This window comes from Hemitrygon akajei, chromosome 4, assembly GCF_048418815.1.
Source record: "Hemitrygon akajei chromosome 4, sHemAka1.3, whole genome shotgun sequence".
NCBI classification, from domain to species: Eukaryota; Metazoa; Chordata; class Chondrichthyes; order Myliobatiformes; family Dasyatidae; genus Hemitrygon; species Hemitrygon akajei.
The window spans coordinates 2462838-2483956 of record NC_133127.1 but is presented as its reverse complement, the minus strand read 5'-3'; the positions used below and the strand labels follow the sequence as shown (position 1 = coordinate 2483956).

General features: G+C 42.7%; 1 protein-coding gene across 1 annotated transcript in view; it reads left to right on the top strand.

The window, feature by feature from the left end:
- The window catches only part of LOC140725865 (disintegrin and metalloproteinase domain-containing protein 12-like), a 132659-nt gene that overhangs the window by 2684 nt on the left and 108856 nt on the right, over positions 1 to 21119 (top strand). Inside the window, exon 3 of the mRNA XM_073041809.1 lies at positions 8800 to 8876. Coding sequence (XP_072897910.1) covers positions 8800 to 8876 — 77 coding nt within the window. The remainder of the gene's footprint in view (positions 1 to 8799; positions 8877 to 21119) is intronic.

Here is a 21119-nt window from a genome sequence, read left to right as displayed (position 1 = left end):
GCACCCTCGGGGTTGCGGAAGCAAGAGTTACAGGCAATAGACAGACATACTTTATTGATCCCGAGGGAAATTGGGTTTCGTTACAGTCGCAGCAACCAAGAATAGTGTAGAAATATAGCAATATAAAACCATAAATAATTAAATAATAATAAGTAAATTATGCCAAGTGAAAATAAGTCCAGGACCAGCCTATTGGCTCAGGGTGTCTGACACTCTGAGGGAGGAGTTGTAAAGTTTGATGGCCTCAGGCAGCAATGACTTAGTTTCTGGTGAAAGGTAAAAATTTAGTCAGAACCATGTACAACATTACACAAAGGCAGACCAGTAATGGAGTAAGCTGGTTGAGATTTGTACAATGGTTATTCAGAGGTGGGGAGGGAGTGTGGGTTTATCAGAAACATCCAACAGCTCCCTTCCTGTTTCTGACTTCCACCTACACTAATTCAGTAGACAATCCTTACATGACATTCTCCCTTACTGCAGCTGTGATACTATCCCTGCTTAGTATGCCAATAACCTCCACCCAGTTCCTTCCCTCCCTGTCCCTTTTGAAACACCTCAACCCTGGAACATCCAGCAGCCATTCCTGCCTTTATGACAGCCAAACCACCGTAATGGCCATAACATCCTCATTCCGTGTACTGATCCATGTACATCACCCTTTTTAATATAATCATATTTAAAATAAGCACATTTCCACCCATTCAACTGACTGTATTTATGCCCTATCTATTACCTCTCCTTCCTCAGTCTCTCAACACATTGCATTTATCTTTATGCCAACTGCTCCATCCTCCGACCTAACACTCTGGCTCATAACCCCGTGCCAACCTACACAAATAGGCCTCACATTGTCCTTGTGTTTAATCCATCCCTGTTACAGTACCTGTTCATTGGAACCTGCTCCCTCTTGCTAGATAGGCACGTTTTAGGAGCATTGCAGCACTTCCATTGGCTGCCATTTAACCATATAACAATTACAGCACGGAAACAGGCCATCTCGGCCCTTCTAGTCCGTGCCGACGCTTACACTCACCTAGTCCCAGTGGCCTGCACTCGGCCCATAATCCTCCATTCCTTTCCTGTCCATATACCTGTCCAATTTTACTTTAAATGACAATACCGAACCTGCCTCTACCACTTCTACTGGAAGCTCGTTCCACACAGCTACCACTCTGAGTAAAGAAATTCCCCCTCATGCTACCCTTAAACTTTTGCCCCCTAACTCTCAAATCATGTCCTCTTGTTTGAATCTCCCCTACTCTCAATGGGAAAAGCCTATCCATGTCAACCCGATCTATCCCCCTCATAATTTTAAATACCTCTATCAAGTCCCTCCTCAACCTTCTACACTCCAAAGAATAAAGACCTAACTTGTTCAATCTTTCCCTGTAACTTAGGTACTGAAACCCAGGTAACATTCTGGTAAACCTTCACTGTACTCTCTCTATTTTGTCGATACCTTTCCTATAATTTGGTGATCTGAACTGTACACAATGATAGAATATAAACCTAGCACACTGAGGGCTTTGCTTTGAGGGCTTGCTGACAGACTGTATTGTGACCAGTGCTGCGGGAACAGTGGAAGCATGCCGCAGTGAGAGAGAGCCCAAGCCCAAGCCCACTGGGTGTAATTTGGTTTGCTGAATATTTAGTATCTGTCTTGTGTAAAGTAGCAGTTAACTTGCCATTGGTACTGAGTGTCTTCTGTCCCCACTCGCCGAACCTGATTTCACACAGCAATCCCTCATCCACCCTGTCAGTAATTTAAAACTAATCTGATAAACAAGTACTGCACATGCTAGAAATCTGAAATAAAAATGGAATATTCTGGAAACCTCAGCAAGTTATGAACGTGTGTTGTCAGAGAAACAGTGAATGTTTCAAGCTGAAGGTCAATTTCCAGATGAGATGGTAACTTGGTTTCTCTTTCCACAGATTCTGTCAGACTTAGTAGGTGTTGACTATCTACCTGTGACATTCAGAGATACTGCTGTTAGCACATCCCACTAACAACATCATAAGGGCTACCATTAATCTGATATTTTAGTCGAATGAGCATAAAAACTGGCTTCAGGGCAAGTCTCTGGCTGAGGATTTTGTAAAGATTGACTAAACTCCTATCCACGAGATTTCACAACTTATGAAGCAGAACCTGGAGTGTGTGCTGAAATATTCCCAGGCCCATAAACATAATAACCTCAATGTGATGCCGTGCAGGACAAAATAGTGCATTTGTCTGGTCAACGGATCCACACCCAACTTCTCATAACCTGAAGACGTGTGAGTTAATTGGCTGGTATGTAGATTCATGATAGAATCTAGGGTAGAAACTCATCATCACCTCTACTTTCTGATGAGGCTTAAGAAAGCTGGACTACGCGCATCTGCAGTGCCCATAAAAGGTATTCACCCCCTTCGCCCCCCCCCAGAAGCTTACATGCTTTATTGTTCTACAATATTGAATCACAGTGTATTTTTTTAACCCAGAGAGTTCTGGATCTATGGAATTCTCAGCCTCAGAAGGCAGTGGAGGCCAATTCTCTGGATGCTTTCAAGAAAGAGTTAGATAGAGCTCTTAAAGATAGCGGAGTCAAGGGATATGGGGAGAAGGCAGGAACGGGGTACTGATTGTGGATGATCAGCCATGATCACATTGATTGGCGGTGCTGGCTCGAAGGGCCGAATAGCCTACTCCTGCTGCTATTGTCTGTTGTATTTAATTTGGCTTTTTCGACACTGATCGACAGAAAAAGACTCATTCATGTCAAAGTGAAAACAGATCTCTACAAAGTGATCTAAAGTAATTGCAAATATAAAACAGGAAATAATTGATTGCATAAGTATTCACCCCTTCAATATGACACACCAAGTCGTCACTGATGTAGCCAATTGGTTTTAGAAGTCACATTATTAGTTAAATGGAGATCTGTTTCTGGAGACTTGTGTGCAGTCAAGGTGTTTCAATTGATTGTGGTAAAAATACAGCCGTATCTGGAAGGTCCAACTGTTGGTGAGTCAGTATCCTGGCAAAAACTACACCATGAAGACAAAAAACACTCCAAACAACTGTGGAATTGTTGTTAAAAAGCACGAATCAGAGATGGATACAAGAACATTTCCAAGTCACTGAATATTCCTTGGAGTACAGTTAGGTCAATCATCAAGAAATCGAAAGAATATAGCACAGCTGTAAATTTGCCTAGAGCAGGTTGTCCTCAAAAATGGAGTGACCGTGCAAGAAGGGAACAAGTTTTGGGGGCCACCAAGAGACCTATGACAACTCAAGAGGAGTTACAAGCCTTAGTGCTGAGATGGGAGAGACTGCACATACAACTGTTGTCCGGGTGCTTCACCATTTGCAGCTTTGTGGGAGAGAGGCAAAGAGAAAACCACTGTTGAAAAAAACCTGTCATGAAAATTCACATGACATCTTGGCTGGAATTTGCCAGAAGATGTGGGAGACTCTAAAGTCAGCTGAAAGAAGGTACTATGGTCTGGTGAAACCAAAATTGAGCCTTTCGGCCATCAGATTAAGCATTATATTTGGTGTAAACCAAACACTGCACATCATCAAAAGCACCCCATCCCTACCCTGAAACATGATGGTGGCTGCATCATGCTGTGGGGATCCTTCAGTGCAACAGGCCCAGGAGGACTTGTGAAGGTAGAGGATAAGATGAATGCAGTAAAGTACAGGGAAACCCTGATACAGTCTGCAAGAGAACTGTGACTTCGGAGAAGATTTGTTTTCCAGCAAGACATTGACCGACCCCAAGCATAATGCCAGAGCTACACAGGAATGGCTTAAAAAATAACAAAGTCAATTTCTGGAGTGGCCATGTCAGTCTAGATCTCAATCCAATTGTGGCTTTGTGGCTGGATGGACTTGAGAAGGGCTGTTCCCTTACTCATTTGTCATGTAATCTGACTAAATTTGAGCAGTTTTGTAAGGACGAATGGGTAAAAATTGCAGTATACAGATGTGTGAAGCTGATGGAGACCTATCCACACAGTCTCAATACCGACTTGAATGGGGTGAATAATTATGCAATCAATTATTTTGTGTTCAATAATTATAATAAATTTAGACCAATTTGTAGAAACGTGGTTTCACTTTGACACAAAAGAGTGTTTTTCTTGATTAGTGTCAAAAAAGCCAAATTAAATCCACTGTTTAAATTAAAACAATAAAACATAAAAACTTCAAAGGGATGGTGAATACCTCTTATAAGCTATATACTCGCGTCTTTTTACAAAGGCACAGTAGAGAGCATCTTAACAAGTTACGTCACTGCTTGGTATGGAAACTGCACTGACAGACTGCAAAGCTCTACGATGGGTAGACAAAACTGCCTAATGCATCACAGGCACCAGTCTACCTGCCATCAAGGACATTTATACAGAAAGGAGCCCGAAAAAGGTAAGTAACATTATGAAACATCCCCCACACCCTGTTCATGGACTATTTGTCCTACTCCCACCAGAGAGAAGATACGTAACATCCATGCCAGGATCACCAGACTCAAAATCAGTTATTTTTCCCAGTAAGGCTGATTAACACTGTCACCCACTAACCTATCCCTCCACACCCCCAACTGCCACTATTTTATCATTTCCTGTCAGGGTCACCTTATGTACAGACACTCCTGTGCCTAGCATCACTTTATGGACAATTATTTCGTTCTCCTTTACACTTGTGTACTGGAAATGACTTTAAACAATCTTGAATGATGAATTGAATTGACTTTATTTCTTACAACCTTCACATACATGAGGAATAAAAATCTTTGTCACGTCACCATCTAAATGTGGAATCATAGTAATTTATAATAAATGGAACAGTCAATGTAACATAGAAATATACTCAAAATCTTGATGGGAAAGTGGGGAGAATAAAAATGGAAGTAGTGTGGAATCAGGATAAATGGGTGCCTGATGTTTGGTTTAAACTCACTAGACCAAAGGGACTGTTCCCACAATCAACGATTATGCCTCTACTCTCTACTCTTGCACAGTGGTGTAGTGGGTTTCGTCCCACAGTCCAAAGACATACTGGTTGGTAGGTTAATTGTCATTATCAATTGTCCCGTGATTAGGCGAGGGTTTAATCAGGTGTTGCTGGGCAGTGCAGCCCGAAGTACTGTAGCGGCTTATACCATGCTGTGTCTCAGTAAAGAAATGCCCCTTTCTATAGCTCTAGTCAACCTTTCTAATAAATTCCCACTCCAGTATCTTGCCACTAGTCTTGTTCATATTGTTCAAAGCTCAAATTAAAGTTATTATCAAAGTACATATATGTCGTCACTGAGATCTGTGTTCTTGTGGGAATACTCAATAATCCCATAGAATGATAACCATGACAAAATCAATGGAAATTGCCAACTTGGGCATTCAGTCAGAATGCAGAAGACAACAAACTGAAAATACAAAAAGAAAGAAAGAAATAAATTAGTAAATAATCAATAAATGTTGAGAACATGAGATGAAGAATCCTTGAAAATGAGTCCATTAATTGTGTGATGGGGCAAGTGAAGTTGAGTGAAGTTATCCCCTCTGGTTATAAAGTCTGATGATTGAGAGGTAATAACTGTTCATGAACCAGGTGGTAGTGAGTCTGATGATTGAGAGGTAATAACTGTTCATGAACCAGGTGGTAGTGAGTCTTGAGGTCCTGTTTTTGTTTTAATGCCATCTTTAACTTCGTTAGTAAGCCGCAGAATAGGCCCAGTACTTCACAGGGAAAGCCCTCCTGACTGTTGAGTACATCTGCATGAAACACTGTTATAGGAAAGCAGCATCTATTATCAAAGAACTTCACCACCCAGGTGTTGTGATGGAAAATAACTGGTTCTTTGAGTCTCAACAGTAGAGGCCTGGACACACATAGTTTTAATAATAAGGAATTTATTTACAAGGGGAAGTCAGGTCAACACAAGCAACTACAATACACAGGAAGCGGTGTGGGGATAGGGTACGGTTACACAAACAAAGAACAAGGGAAAAGCACTGCAACAGCTATCCCCCTTGACCTTGGATAGTTGCGGCTTCCTTACCAGGACAAACGATAGACCTTCCCAAGCATAAATCAATGCACTTACCTCCAATGTGGTGGTCTGTAACAGAGGGCTAGCCAAGGCCAAGTCTCACCTTTTAAAGCATGGGGCTGGGCGCGATAATCCAATTAAGGTGACCAATAATTTAGGTGTGCATTGATTAGTTGGGACGGACCAAATGTTGATTGGCGTGTGGTGTGTCCTCCGACCAGCCAGGTGGCAGTGCATCTGTCATGTGGCCGGTATCTCTGGATACACCAGGCCATGCTTTTTCTCGTGCTGCCATGAGGTAGAAGGTAAAGAGTCTCAGAACTCCACCACCAGGTTCAGGTTCTTGACTAAAAAGGGGTAACTACATTCACTTGTCCCACAACCAATCATTTCATTTTAAGGACTCATTATCTTGTTATTCCACGTTCTTGTTATTTATTGTTACTTTTTTGCATTTGCAGTTTGTTGTCTTCTGGTGGATCTTTCATTTATCCTTTTTTAGTTACTATTCTATAGTTTTGCTGAGTATGCCCACAGAATAATGAATTTCAGAGTTGTATGTGGTAGCCTACTGTATATGTACTCTGATAATAAAACATTATTTTGAACTTTTGAACATCCTCCTTCTTCCCACCAGAGCAGATCAGATGTATGAAATACGTCACTACATTTTGAGGGCAGAATAAACTATAATGTAAAACAAGATACTAAAAGTTTTTTCAGTTATAGAAAAAGTAAAAGGGAGGTGAGAGTTGATACTGGACCACTGAAAAATTATGGTGGTGAGGTATTAATGGGGGACAAAGAAATGGCTGATGAACTTAATGGTACTTTGCATCTGTCTTTACTGTGGAAGACACTAACAGTGTGCCAGAGGTCCGTGAGTGTCAAGGAGCAGCAGTGACTGCCATTGCTATTGCAAAGGAAAAGATGCTAGGCAAACCAAAGGTCTTAAGGTCGATAAGTCACCTGGGCCGGATGAACTAAATCCCAGAGTCCTGAGAGAGGTTGCTGAAGAGATAACAGATGCATTGGTCATGATCTTTCAAGAATCACTTGATTCTGGCATGGTCCCGGAGGACTGGAAGTTTGCAAATGTCACTCCACTCTAAGAAGGGTGGAAAGCAAAATAAAGGAAATTATAGGCCACTTAGCTTAACCTCAGTGGTTGGGAAAGTGTTGGAGTCTATTATTAAGGATAAGGTTTCGAGGTACTTGGAGACTAATGGTAAAGTATGTCAAAGTCAGCATGATTTCTATGAAGGGAAATCTTGCCTGACAAATCTATTAGAGTTCTTTGAGGAAGTCACAAGCAGGGTGGACAAAGGAGAGGCAGTGGATGTCATTTACTTGGATTTCAGAAGGCATTTGATAGGGTGCCAAATGAGACTGCTTAACAAGATAAAATCGTATGGTGTTACAGGAAAGATACTGGCATGGATAGTGGAATGGTTGAAGGGCAGGAGGCAACAAATGGGAATAAAAAGGGCCTTTCTGGTTGGCTGCAGGTAACTGGTGGTGTTCCTCAGGGGCCAGTATTGGGACTGCTGCTTTTCACATTGTTTGTCTATGATTTAGATAATGGATTTGATGGCTTTGTGGCAGAGTTTGTGTATGATATGAAGATAGATGGAGGGTAGGTAGTGCTGAGGAAACAATGCAATTGCAGCAGGACTTAGACAAGTTGGAAGAATGGCCAAAAATGTGGCAGATGGAATACAGTGGTGGTTAATATATGGTAATGCATTTTGGTAAAAGGAACAATAGTACAGACTATTATCTAAATGGTGAGAAAGTTCAAACATCAGAGGTGCAGAGGGACTTGGGAGTTCTCGTGCAAGACTCCCAGAAGGTTAACTTACAGGTTGAGTCTATGATAAAGAAGGCAAATGCAATGTTGGCATTTATTTCAAGGGGAATAGAATATAAAAGCAAAGAGATAATGTTGAGCCTTTGTAAGACACTAGTCAGGCTGTACTTAGAGTATTGTCAACAGTTTTGGGCCCCATATCTCAGAAAGGATGTGTTGGCATTGGAGAGAGTGCAGAGGAGGTTCATAAGGATGATTCTGGGAATTAAGGAGTGAACATATGAGGGACATTTGGCAGCTTTGGGCCTGTACTCACTGGAATTTAGAAGAGTGTGGGGAGATCTATTGAAACCTACCAAATATTGAAAGCACTAGATAGGGTGGATGTGGAGAGGATGTTTACTATGCTGGGGGTATCCAGAACTAGAGGGCACAGCCTCAAAACTGAGGGGCAACCCTTTTGAACAGATGTAAGGAGGAGTTTTTTTAGCCAGAGACTGGAATGTTCTGCCGCAGACTGCGGCAAAGGCCAAGTCCAAGTGTATATTTAAGGTGGAAGTTGATCATTTCAAGATCGGTTAGGGCATCAAAGGATATGGGGAGAAGGCAGGTGTATGGGGTTGAGTGGGATCCAGGATCAGCCATGATGGAATTGTGGAGTAGACTTGATGGGCTGAATGGCCTAATTCTACTCCTATGTTGTATGGTCTAAACATCTGCTCTGCTGATCTATCATCTTACTCTTAAATGCTAGCAAGAACCAATGATTGCAGGGATCACATGTTTAAGTCTCTGTAGAATGATAAAGGGAAGAACAATATGCTGCATTAGCGTCATGGAGGGATGATAGAATATATTTGTCCTGTGGTGTTTCTTTGCTCAAATGTAATCAGAATTATCTTCTCTCAGAATTCTGATTAAAAGCCCTCTTTTTACAAGCAGAACAATTATACTGATGACGTTGAAATTTGGATGGAAATAGAAGAACAGCATTTAACTCTGGACCTTAGAAGAAATCAGTAAGTAAATTGGGATCCTGGCCTCTACTGGGTAAAAGGTAATTGCTTAATAGACATGAGAAGCAATACACAGTCAGGGGTTGAGCATCAGTGGCTCAGTTGGTCTGAGCCAGACTGCTGAAAGCTGTGACTGAAGCTACACATAAATCTGAGACAAGTTGTGTGTAGAGTTGCCTCTTGCCTGATAATTTGATTTTACTAATCAGAATCGGGTTTATTATCATTGAAATATGTTGTGAAATGTGTTGTTTCGCAGCAGGAATACAGTGTAAGATATAAAAATTATAGTAAGTTACACAAGTAGGTAAATAGTGCAAAAGACAGATAAAATAAGATAAGTGTTCATGTTTTCATGAACTATTCAGAAATCTAATGGTGAAGGGGAAGAAATGTTTCTAAATTGTGTAGGGATCTTCAGGCTCCTGTACTCTTCCTCTGTGAATAGGGCATGTCTTGAGGGTCTTTAATGATTGAACCACTACTCCGTTCTTGATCACATCCTTAAATAAGGGAAGGGGGTCAGAAATTTTGGTCATTTTAATATTTTGCAGTTCTGACTAATGTTTTATATTAATCAGGAAATTTGATAGGAAGGATTATTTGGATTTAAAAGAACAACTGGAAACATTACTATAAGGAACTATTAAACTAGTTAGGATTTTCACCATAGCTGCTGGATAATCACTGGCAGAATTTTAATTAGAAATTTTAGGAAAGAAAATTTTGATTCCATTTGTGATGGGATGAAAAGGAGGGGAGGTTGAACTATTGATTAGGGATGTCCTGGAAGAAGAATGACCCAACAGGTCATATGAGTCAAAATTAGGAAGAAGAAAGGTGCACTTACTTTACTGGGGTTGTTTAAGCCTTCCTTGGTGTGCTTAGCCCACTACTCTACTCTCTGTATACCCATGACTGTGTGGCAATGCCATCTATAAATTTGCTAATGATACAACCATTGTTAGTGGAATCTCAGCAGGTGTAGGGTGTACAGGAGTGAAATATGCCAACTAGTGGAATGGTGTCGCAACAACAACCTGGCCCTCAATGTCAGTAAGACGAAAGAGCTGTTTGTGGACCTCAGGTTGGATAAGACAAAGGAACACAAACCAATCCTCATAGAGGGATCAGAAGTGGAGAGAGTGAGTAGTTTCAAGTTCCTGGGTGTCAAGATCTCTGAGGATTTAACCTGGTCCCAACATATCAATGCAGTTATAAAGAAGGCAAAGCAACGACTATACTTCATTAGGAGTTTGAAGGGATTTGGTATGACAGAATATAGTATTAATGGTAAGACTCTTGGTAGTGTGGAGGATCAGCAGGATCTTGGGGTCCAAGTCCATGGGACACTCAAAGCTGCTGCGCAGGTTGACTCTGGTTAAGAAAGCATACGGTGCATTGGCCTTCATTATGTGGGATTGAGTTTAGGAGCCAAGAGATGTTATTACAGCTATATAGGGCCCTGGTCAGACCCCACTTCGAATACTGCGCTCAGTTCTGGTCACTTCACTAGGAACAATGTGGAAACCATAGAAAGGGTGCAGAGGAGATTTACAAGGATGTTGTCTGGATTAGGGAGCATGCCTTATGAGAGTAGGTTGAGTGAACTCAGCCGTTTTTCTTTGGAGTGACGGAGGATGGGAAATGACCTGATAGAGGTGTATAAGCTGATGAGAGGCATTGGTCGTGTGGATAGTCAGAGGCTTTTTCCCAGGGCTGAAATGTCTAGTATGAGAGGGCACTGTTTTAAGGTGCTTGGAAGTAGTACAGAGGAAATGTCAGAGTTAAGTGTTTTATGCAGAGAGTTGTGAGTGCATAGAATGGGCTGCTGGCGACAGTGGTGGAGGTGGGATGCGATAGGGTCTTTTAAGAGACTCCTGGACGGGTATATGGAGCTCAGAAAAATACAGGGCTATGGGTAACCCTAGGTAATTTCTAATGTAAGGACATGTTCAGCACAGCTTTGTGGGTTAAAGAGCCTGTATTGTGCTGTAGGTTTTCTATGTTTCAACAGAAACACTCAAAAACTTCTATAGATGTTGTTGAGAGCATTCTGACAGGCTGCATCACTGTCTGGTATGGGGAGGGGGAGGTGGGGTGCTACTGCACAGGACCGAAAGAAGCTGCAGAGGGTTGTAAATTTAGTCAGCTCCATCTTGGGTACTAGCCTACAAAGTATCTAGGACATCTTCAAGGAGCGGTGTCTCAGAAAAGCAGTGTCCATTATTAAAGAACCTCCAGCACCCAGGGCATGCCTTTTTCTCACATCAGGTAGGAGGTACAGTACAGAAGCCTGAAGGCACACACTCAGCGATTCAGGAACAGCTTCTTCCCCTCTACCATCCAATTCCAAAACGGACATTGAACCCTTGAATACTACCTCACTTTTTTAATATATATTATTTCTGTTTTTTGCATGACTTTTAATCTATTCAATATACATATAGGGTAATTGACATGTTTGTTTATTATTATTTTTTCTCTGCTAGATTATGTATTGCATTGAACTGCTGCTGCTAAGTTAACAAATTTCATGACACATGTTGGTGATAATAAACTTGATTCTGATTCTGATTGATTTTACTGGAAGTGGAAAATAGAGGAACAGATAAGTAAGATTACTGCAGAAAGAGATAAGAGCAATAGAGTTATTGTCATGGGAGAGTTTAACTTTCCCAGTATTGACTTGGATTGCCTTAGGGGCTGAGGTGAAGCACATTTAAATATGTTGACTAGAGATGGGTCATAACCAACCTTAGGTTAGGAATTGAAATTGGGCAAGTAGTGTGGGAAGTATCTGCGGGGCAACAGTAATCATAAGGTTGGGATCTTGAATTGGGTGAAGATTGATTTCAATAACGTAAGAGAGAACCTGGTCACAATAGATTGGAGGCAGGGGATGGGGCTAAAACAACAGCTGACTAAGTGAGTCTGAGTTCAGGGCCATCAAGTTATGATGAGGGTGAAAGCAAACAGGCATGATTAGGGAACCTTGCTCAACAAAGGGTGTTGAAGATTTGATTAGCAAACATATGGATACATATGCAACTTGGATTGAGGGTTAGTATCTGGAGGAATACTGAGTATATAAGAAAATTTAGGCAAGAAATTAGAAGAACACAATTGGGCCATGAAATATTCTTCACAAGTAGCATTAAGGAGAATCCCAAGACATCCTATGAATATATTGGGCACAAGAAACTAGCCAGGGAAAGAATGGACTCAAAGGGATATGCTGGGACTTTTTTCCCTGGAGTGAAGGAGGCTGCGGGTTAACCCTATAGACATTCTATAAAATCCTGAGAGGCATAGATAGCATGGATGGCCAAGGTAGGAGAGTCTAAAACTAGAGGCTTAAAGTGAGAATGGATTTAAAGTGGACCTGAGGAGCAAGTTCTTCACATTCAATAGGTGGTGAAGGGTATACTGTATGGTAAGAGGTGCCAGAGGAAATGGTAAAGGTAGGTATATCGACAACATCAAAAGTCGTGGATAGGAAAGATCTAGTGAGATACGGGACTAGCTCAGGTAGACACCTTCATCAGCATGGATGAGTGAAGTCAAAGGGTGTTTTTCTAGACTGTATAATTCCATTGCCCAAGGAGAGACATAATAATAGATGAAAAATTGGTCTTTCTCTACAGGTGGGAATGTCAAATACTGGAGGAAAAATGGTTTAAAGTGACAGTGGGAAAATTAACTCTGAAATGTGGGTATGTTTTTACATAGCGAGTGGAAGTTGCCTAGAAGACACTGCCATGGCAGGTAGTTGAAGCGGATATGATGGTAGTGTTTAAGAGGGATTTGGACAGATCAGTGAACAGGTAGGGAATAAGGGATACAAATCATTTTCAGGTATTTGGGATGAGTTAGATCGCCATCATGGATGGCGTGTTCCTAGTGGCCTGAAGAGCATATTCCTGTGCTGTATAGTTCTATGTTCTAATGAGAGGTGATCTGACTGAAATGCATGGGGCTTGGCATGGTACAGATGGAATACAGAGAACACACACCAGTCTTCATAGAGGCATCAGAAGTGGAAAGAGTGAGCAATTTCAAGTTCATGGTTGTCAATATCTCTGAAGATCTAACCTGGATCCAATATACCAATGCAGCTACAAAGAATGCGTAACAGTGGCTATATTTCTTTAGGAGTTTGAGAATATTTGGTATGTCACCAAAAGCACCTGAAAATTTCTGCAGATGAATTGTGGAGAACGTTCTAACTGACTATCATCCACTGGTATGAATGGGATACTACACAGGATCAAAGCTGCAGAAAGTTGTAAACTTAGTCAGCTCCATCACGGGCACTAGACTCTGTAGTATCTGGGACATCTTCAAGGAGCAATGTCTCAAAAAGGTGGTGTCCATCATTAAACACCCCCATCACCTATCTCATTGCTACTGTCAGGAAGGAGGTACAGAAGTATAAAGACACACTGAATGATTCAGGAACAGCTTCTTCCCCTCTGCCATCCGAATTCTGAATGGATATTGAACCCATGAACACTACTTTCTCATTTCTATTTTTTTGTACACATACGTACATGCACACACATTTACTGTCAACAAACTTCACGACATATGCCAGTGATATTAAACCTGATTCTGAGTCTGATTCTATCAGCTGCAGTGTCTGGAACCAGAGCTTACAGTCACAAAACAAAGGGTCAGCTGTTCAGGAAATAGATGATGAGGTGTTCCAGTACTGTGCCCGTGGGACTGTGGAGTTTCAGTTTCTGAGCAAGTGCAATGCAGACTGATAGAGTTATTGAATAGTGAAGCAGGAATGAGGAGCTGAGTGACCTGCTTTGCTTCTCATTCTTAGTTTGTTATGGTGTTGGTGGAAACATACATAATTCACAACTACCAACATTGAGTTGGGGTTCACTTTAGGAGGCTGATCTGACATGAGGACATAATTACGTAAAATATTTCTACTGTGCTTTGTGTTAAGTGTTTGGAGTACAATAAATGAGTTGTTATGGTTTTTCTTAAACATGAAAATGCCTCGTTGTTTTATTTGCGAAAACCTACTTTGGTGACCCCAGTGCTCTGAGACGTTTCCAGAATTATTGACGATGCAGTCACTTTGAAACTGCCAGAACTTTTGGAGCAAAATGCTGTTGCTTGGATTGTACATACAAGCCAAGGCCCAATTCGCGCTGTGATAAATCACCACCAATGACACCAAATTCTACTATGTGATTGTGTGATCTACTAGAATACCCACCTGAACACAATAGATACCAATTGCTGAAAACTCACCTTTTACAGACTTTTGGACTATCGGAGTCTAATTGTGCCAAACAGTTGTTCTCCTTGACTGGCCTTGGCAATGCTATGCTGTCAGAGCTAATGGACCACATGTTGTCCCTCCTGGTAAATCACCATCCTTGTTTTATTTTTAATGAGCTATTCATGCAGCAAATGCCTGATCAAGCTTGCATAGCCCTCACTAATGTATCTGTGAAGGATTACAGGGAGCTTGCTAATATGGCTGATAGTGTACATTTAGCCAGGCAGCGGTGCATTATTCCTCCTCCTTTCTCTACCTCAATAAGCCTGGTCAGCAAGGCCCCCAACATAAGGACACCCGCAGACACCAAACAGACGATGCCAGGCCTGTGTTTTACCACGCCCTCTTCATTATGTATGGTTAATTTGTGGAATTCTTTGCCACAGGCAGCTGTGGAAACCAAGTCTATGTTTATTTAAGGCAAAGGTTGATAGATTCTTGATTGGTAAGGGCACGAAAGGATATGGGGAGAAGGCAGGAGATTGGGGCTGATAGGAAAATTGGATCAGCTATGGTGAAATGGTGGAGCAATGGGTTAAAAGGCCTAACTCTACTCTTACCATATATCTAATGTTCTTATGGTTACGTATGCTAGAATGTGACGAGCTCCTTGCAGCTTCGACAGTCCCAGCTCATCAGGACATCAGAGGTCTGTGAACACCGTGGGTTCCAGCTGCCAGGGTCGTTTACTGTTTATTACAGACACCCTTTCAGGGCGATGCTTCCAGTGTAACACAGGTGCTCAAGTGAGTGTGCTGACAGCATCACCTACTGATGAGAAGGCAAAGAGCAACCAAACCTCGCTGAAGATTACCAACGGCAGCAGGATCCAGACTTACATGACACGACTGGTGACACTGCATCAGTGGGTGACATTAGTCATGGGAATTCGTCCAGGCTAAAGTGGCTAGACTTCTGCTCAGTGCAGATTTCGTGTGTGCCCAAGGACAAGGAGTCGATCTTAAGAACTGTCGCCTTGTGGGTGTCAAGGACTTTGGATTGTTACTCTGTTCCCGCAGTAAGTTCCCCACAGCGACTCTATTAAGTAAATATACTGCCACCTGTGAGTTTCTCGACTGTTGGGTGAGTTCCCAAGCCTCACCAAGCCCACATTCTCCACTACAAGCCCCACATTTCTACATCTGGCCGGCCAGTCCATTCCTGCACATATAAACTGGACCCAGAAAAGCTGGCAACCTTGAAGGCTAGGTTTGCCAATATGGAAAGACTCGGCCTTGTATGCGGGTCAAATTGCTGCTGGGCTTCACCCCTCCAATGGCTCCTAAGTCCGATGATGGTTGCTTCTTATGTGTGATTGCCAACACCTTAGGTCACCACCCCCATTGTTACCTGGTCCTATACTACCAAGACTTCTTGGCACATTTAGCTGGAAAGTTAATTTTTTCCAAAGTTGATCTTGTTAGGAGCTACCATCAGGTATCCATGTGCTCGGAGGACATCTCCAAAATAGTTGTGATAACCACGTTTAACCTCTGAGTTTCTGTGCATCCCATTTGGGCTGAAAAATACAGCCCAGACATTACATCGGCTGATAGACTCTGTATTGAAAGACTTAGATTTTCTTTTTGTTTATCTGGATGATTTACCTGTCGCCAGTGCATCCAGATCCAAACACGTATCACATCTCCACACATTTGGAGCACTTAAGCCAACAAGGGTTGATTTTTAACCCTGCTAACTACCAGTTTGGGTTGTCAAGCGTTGAATTTCTTGGTCATCGCATCTCCACAGAAGGTGCAAAATCACTCCCCTCAAAAGTAGCCGTAATTGTGTATTTCCCACCACCCTGCACTACTAAAAAAAACTACAGGAGTTTTTGGGCACGGTGAATTTCTATCACCGATTCATTCCACTTGTGAACTTGTGCTTCCCCTGTATAGTGCACTTAAAGGCGATAACTCTTAATCACGTGCTTGACTTGTCAGTGGACAGGGCCAGGGCCTTTGATGATGCCTAATAAGCTGTTTCCATTGCGACCCTACGGGTGCACCCACTCCCCAACTCACCTATAGCAATTACTACTGCTGCTTCAGACTTTGCTCTGGTTGCTGTGCATGAACAGTTGGTTAGAGGCATGTGGCAGCCACTTCAACTGGTAGTTCCATCCTCCCAAAAGGAACTACAGCACGTTTGACCATATGCTTCTCAGTCTCTATCTGGCTGTCCGCTATTTTCATGCTGTTCTAGAGGGTCGCCATTTCACAGTGTACATTGACTCGTGCATACGATGACCAACTGATGTAAATATCAGAGTTCACAAATGATATACAACAAATCAAGGGGAATAATAACGCTGAGGCTGATTGCCTCTCATGGCCGGCCATTGAGGCCGTACACACAGCGGTTGAGTATGCCGGCATGACAACCAACCAAGCTACTGACCCAGAAGTCCAGGCTTCACGACAGCAGTCACGGCCTGAGGTTGACTGACATTAAGTTCAGGAAATCTGGAGTTTCTCTCCTGTGTGATGTCTCATATGGTCACCCTCGCCCCATAGTGCCCACAAACTGGAAGTGGACATTTTTAATTCCATACATGGCCTCTCGCATCTGAACTGGAAGGATCACAGAAACTGGTTGCATTCAAGTTTGTGTGGCATGGCCTTAGAAAGGACGTGAACGATTGGACTGCAGCCTGTGTGGAGTTCCAGCAGGCAAAATTAACCATCATCTTCAAATGCTATCGGCACTTTCTGAATGACCGTTTGACCATGTCAATGAGGACCATCTTGATCCTCTTTCTCCACTCCCGCAGTTTCACGCACCTCCTTACCATGGTGGACCATAGCACCAGATGGCCAGAGGTTGCCCCTCTGGTATTGATGATGGCCATAGACGTGGCTCAGGTGTTCATCAGCACCTGGATTGCTTGGTTTGGCACCCCATCTGATATTTCCTCTGACCGCAGTCCCCGATTTAAATAGCTGTGGTGTGTCCTTCATGCTGGATGTTGGCAACTCAGGAGACCCAGAGTCTACTGGGGAACTACATCTCCATGAAATGCATCTGGCTGCAACTCCTTAAAAACTGTGTTAGGGATCTGGAGCAGCAACTTGTACAAGAGAGCGAGGATATAATTGATCAAAGTTACAGGGACGTAGTCACCCCGAAGTTGCAGGAGGCAAGTAGCTGGGTGACTGTCAGGAGAATGGAAATAGGCAGTTAGAGTAGAGCACCCTTGTGGCCATTTCCCTCAAAAACAAGTATACTGCTTTGGATACCTTTGTGGGGGATGACCTCCCGAGAGCAGGTTACAGGCACTGAGCATGGGTCTGAGGTGCAGGAGGGAAAGAGAGAAGAAGGGAGTGTTAGTGATAGGGGACTCAATAGTGAGGGGATCAGACAGGACACCCGGATGGTATGTTACCTCCCAGGTGCCAGGGTCAGGGATGGCAGATCGGGTCCACATTTTGGAGAGGGAGGGGGAGCAGCCAGATGTCTTGGTACATATTGGTACCAATACATAGGAATGAAAGCAATGAGGTCCTGAAAATAATTTAGAGACCTAGGTAGAAAGCTGAGAAGCAGGACCTCCTGGGTAGTAATTTCTGGATTGCTACCCGTGCCATGCACCAGTGAGGGTAGAAACAGAATGATTTGGCAGATAAATGCATGGCTGAGAAGCTGGTGCAGGAGGCAGGGCTTCAGTTTTTTGTATAATTGGGATCTCTTCTCTTCTGGGGGAGGTTACGACCTGTACAAGACTGATGTGTTGCACCTGAAGCCAAGAGTGGACTAATATTCTCACAGGCAGGTTTGTTAGGGCTGTTGGGGAAGGTTTAAACTAATTTGGAAGGGGAGTAGGAACTGGAGTGAAGGGACTCAGGATGGGACAGAAGGTAAAAAGTAAAGATAGCGTGCAGTCAGACTGTCAGGTAGGGCAGGCAGGTGACGGAACTTAGTTGCAATCAACTGGCTGAGTATCAAATTGTTAGGGATGCAGAGTCAGAAAGGACAGCAAATATGGTACTCAAAGTGTATTTAAATGCATGCTATAGAAGAAATAATTTTGTTGCAATATTGCCCTCTATTGTGGACCTGTACTCTTCCAGGTTGAAGAAGAGGGTGGGGAACATCATAAAGGACTCCTCCCATCCTGCGCACGGACTGTTTGATCTGCTTCCGTCTGGTAGGCGCTTCAGATCCCTCCAGACTAAGACTAATAGGCACTGGAGAAGTTTTTTCCCTACTGCGGTCACTTTGCTGAACAGTTAACTGCCAGTTAACTGTCGGCTAACTATTACTTGGATTGCACTACCTGTATGTATAATCTATATTTTCATTTATATTTATCATTATTATCGTTATGAGCAGAGAGACAACATCTGCCGGAAGTAAATTCCTTGTATGTGCATAGGTACTTAGCGATTAAAGTCTGATTCTGATTCTGATTCTGATTCTGATATTACAGAATGCCAGGTATGATGTTGTACCCATCACTGAATCGTGGCTGAAGGATGGTTGCAGGTGGGAGCTGAACATCCAAGGTTACACATTGTATCAGAGGGATAGAAAAGTAGGCAGAGGGGGTGGTGTGGCTCTACACCAACTCTCGCATAGTCCCACCCCTACAATCTCACCATCCTTACCAAGTTAAGAGCCCATGGTATTACAGGAAAGTTACTAACATGGATAGAGCATTGGCTGATTGGTAGGAGGCAGTGAGTGGGAATAAAAGGCTCGTTTTCTGGTTGGATGCCAGTGACTAGTGGTGTTCCACAGGGGTCGATGTTGAGACCATTTCTTTTTATGATGTATATGAATCAGAATCAGGTTTATCATCACCAGCATGTGACGTGAAATTTGTTAATTTAGCAGCAGCAGTTCAATGCAATACATAATCTAGCAGAGAGAGAAATAATAATAATACATAAAACAATATATAAACAAGTAAATCAATTACATATATTGAATAGATTATTTAAAATGTGCAAAAACAGAAATACTCTATATTAAAAAGTGAGGTAGTGTCCAAAGCTGCAAAGTCCATTTAGGAATCGGATGGCAGAGGGAAAGAAACTGTTGATGGTAACAGTAAGAAAAGGGCATGCCCCAGGTGCTGGAGGTCCTTAATAATGGATGCTGCCTTTCTGAGACACCGCTCCCTAAAGCTGCCCTGGTTAATTTGTAGGTTAGTGCCCAAGATAGAGCTGACTAGATTTACAACCTTCTGCAGCTTCTTTCAGTCCTATGTACTAACCCCTCCATACCAGACACTGATGCAGCCTGTCAGAATGCTCTCCACAGTACAGCTAGAGAAGTTTTTGAGTGTATTTGTCGACATGCCAAATTGCTTCAAACTCCTAATTAAGAATAGCTGCTGTCTTGCCTTCTTTATGACTACATCAATATGTTGGGACCAGGTTAGATCCTCAGAGATCTTGACACCTAGGAAACTGAAGCTGCTTACTCTCTCCATTTCTGATCCCTCTAAGAGGATTACATGTTCTTTCTTCTTACCCTTCCTGAAGTCCACAATCAGCCTTTTCGTCTTACTGACATTGAGTGCCAGGTTGTTGCTGCGGCACCATTCCACTAGTTGGCATATCTAACTCCTGTACACCCTCTCGTCACCACCTGAGATTCTACCAACAATGATCATGTTGTCAGAAAATTTGTAGATGGTGTTTGAGCTATGCCCTAGCAACACAGTAATGTGTATACAAAGAGTAGAGTGGTGGGCTAAGCACACACCCCTGAGGTGCGCCAGTGTTGATCATCAGCGAAAATGATATGTTATCACCAATCTGCACAGACTGTGGTCTTCCAGTTAGGAAGTCAAGGATCCAATTACAGAGGGAGGTAGATGATAGAATAGATGGCTTTGTTGCCAAGTTTGCAAATGACATGAAGATTGTTGGAGGGGCAGATAGTGTTGTGGAAACAAGTAGAATGCAGAAGGACTTAGACAGGTTAGGAGAATGGACAAGAGAGTGGCAAATGAAATACAATGTTGGAAAGTACATGATTATACACTTTGGTAGTAGATATAAATGTGCAGACTATTTTCTAAATGGGGAGAAAATCCAGAGGGATTTGCAGAGGGACTTGGGAATCCCTGAAGGTTAACTTGCAGATTGAGTCAGTGGTGAGGAAGGCAAATGCCATGTTAACATTCATTTCAAGAGGTCTAGAATACAAGAGCAGGGATGTGATGCTGAGGCTTTATGAGGCACTGGTGTGGCTTCACCTTAAGTATTGTGAACATTTTTGGGCCTCTCATCTTAGAAAAGATGTGCTTGCATTGCTGAGGGTCCAGAGGAGGTTCACAAGGATGATTCCAGGAATGAAAGGGTTATCGTACAAGGGAAGTTTGATGGCTCTGGGTCTGTACTCACTGGAATTCAGAAGAAAGAAGGGGGGGGGGGGGAATCTCATTGAAGCCTTTTGAATATTGAAATGCCGAACCAGAGTAGATGTGGAAAAGATGTTTCCCATGGTGGGAGAGTCTAGGACAAGAAGGCACAGCCTTAAGATAGAGGGGCGCCCTTTCGAAACAGAGATGCGGAGAAATTTCTTTAACCAAAGGGTGACGAATTTGTGGAATTTGTTGCCACATGCAGCTGTGGAGGCCAGGTCGTTGGGTGTATTTCAGGCAGAGTTTGATAGGTTCTTGATTGGACATGGCATCAAAAGTTCAGGAGAGAAGGCCAGGAACTGGAGTTGAGAAGGAGAAAAATAAAGGACGTGCTCCGAAATTATTCGCTTACTTTGCTGTTTAAACCTATCTCGGTGAGAGCACCATGAGTAGAAACCACTCTAAAAAAGAGGCTACTTTAGAGACTTTGACTGAAATGTTTCAACAAATGTCAGAGAGACTCGAAAGATTAGATAAACTGGATGACTTGGAATTCCTTCAACCTGGTTAAATCTGAACTGAAAACGCTTAGTTGGAAACTTGGAAGTGTACAGCAGACTGT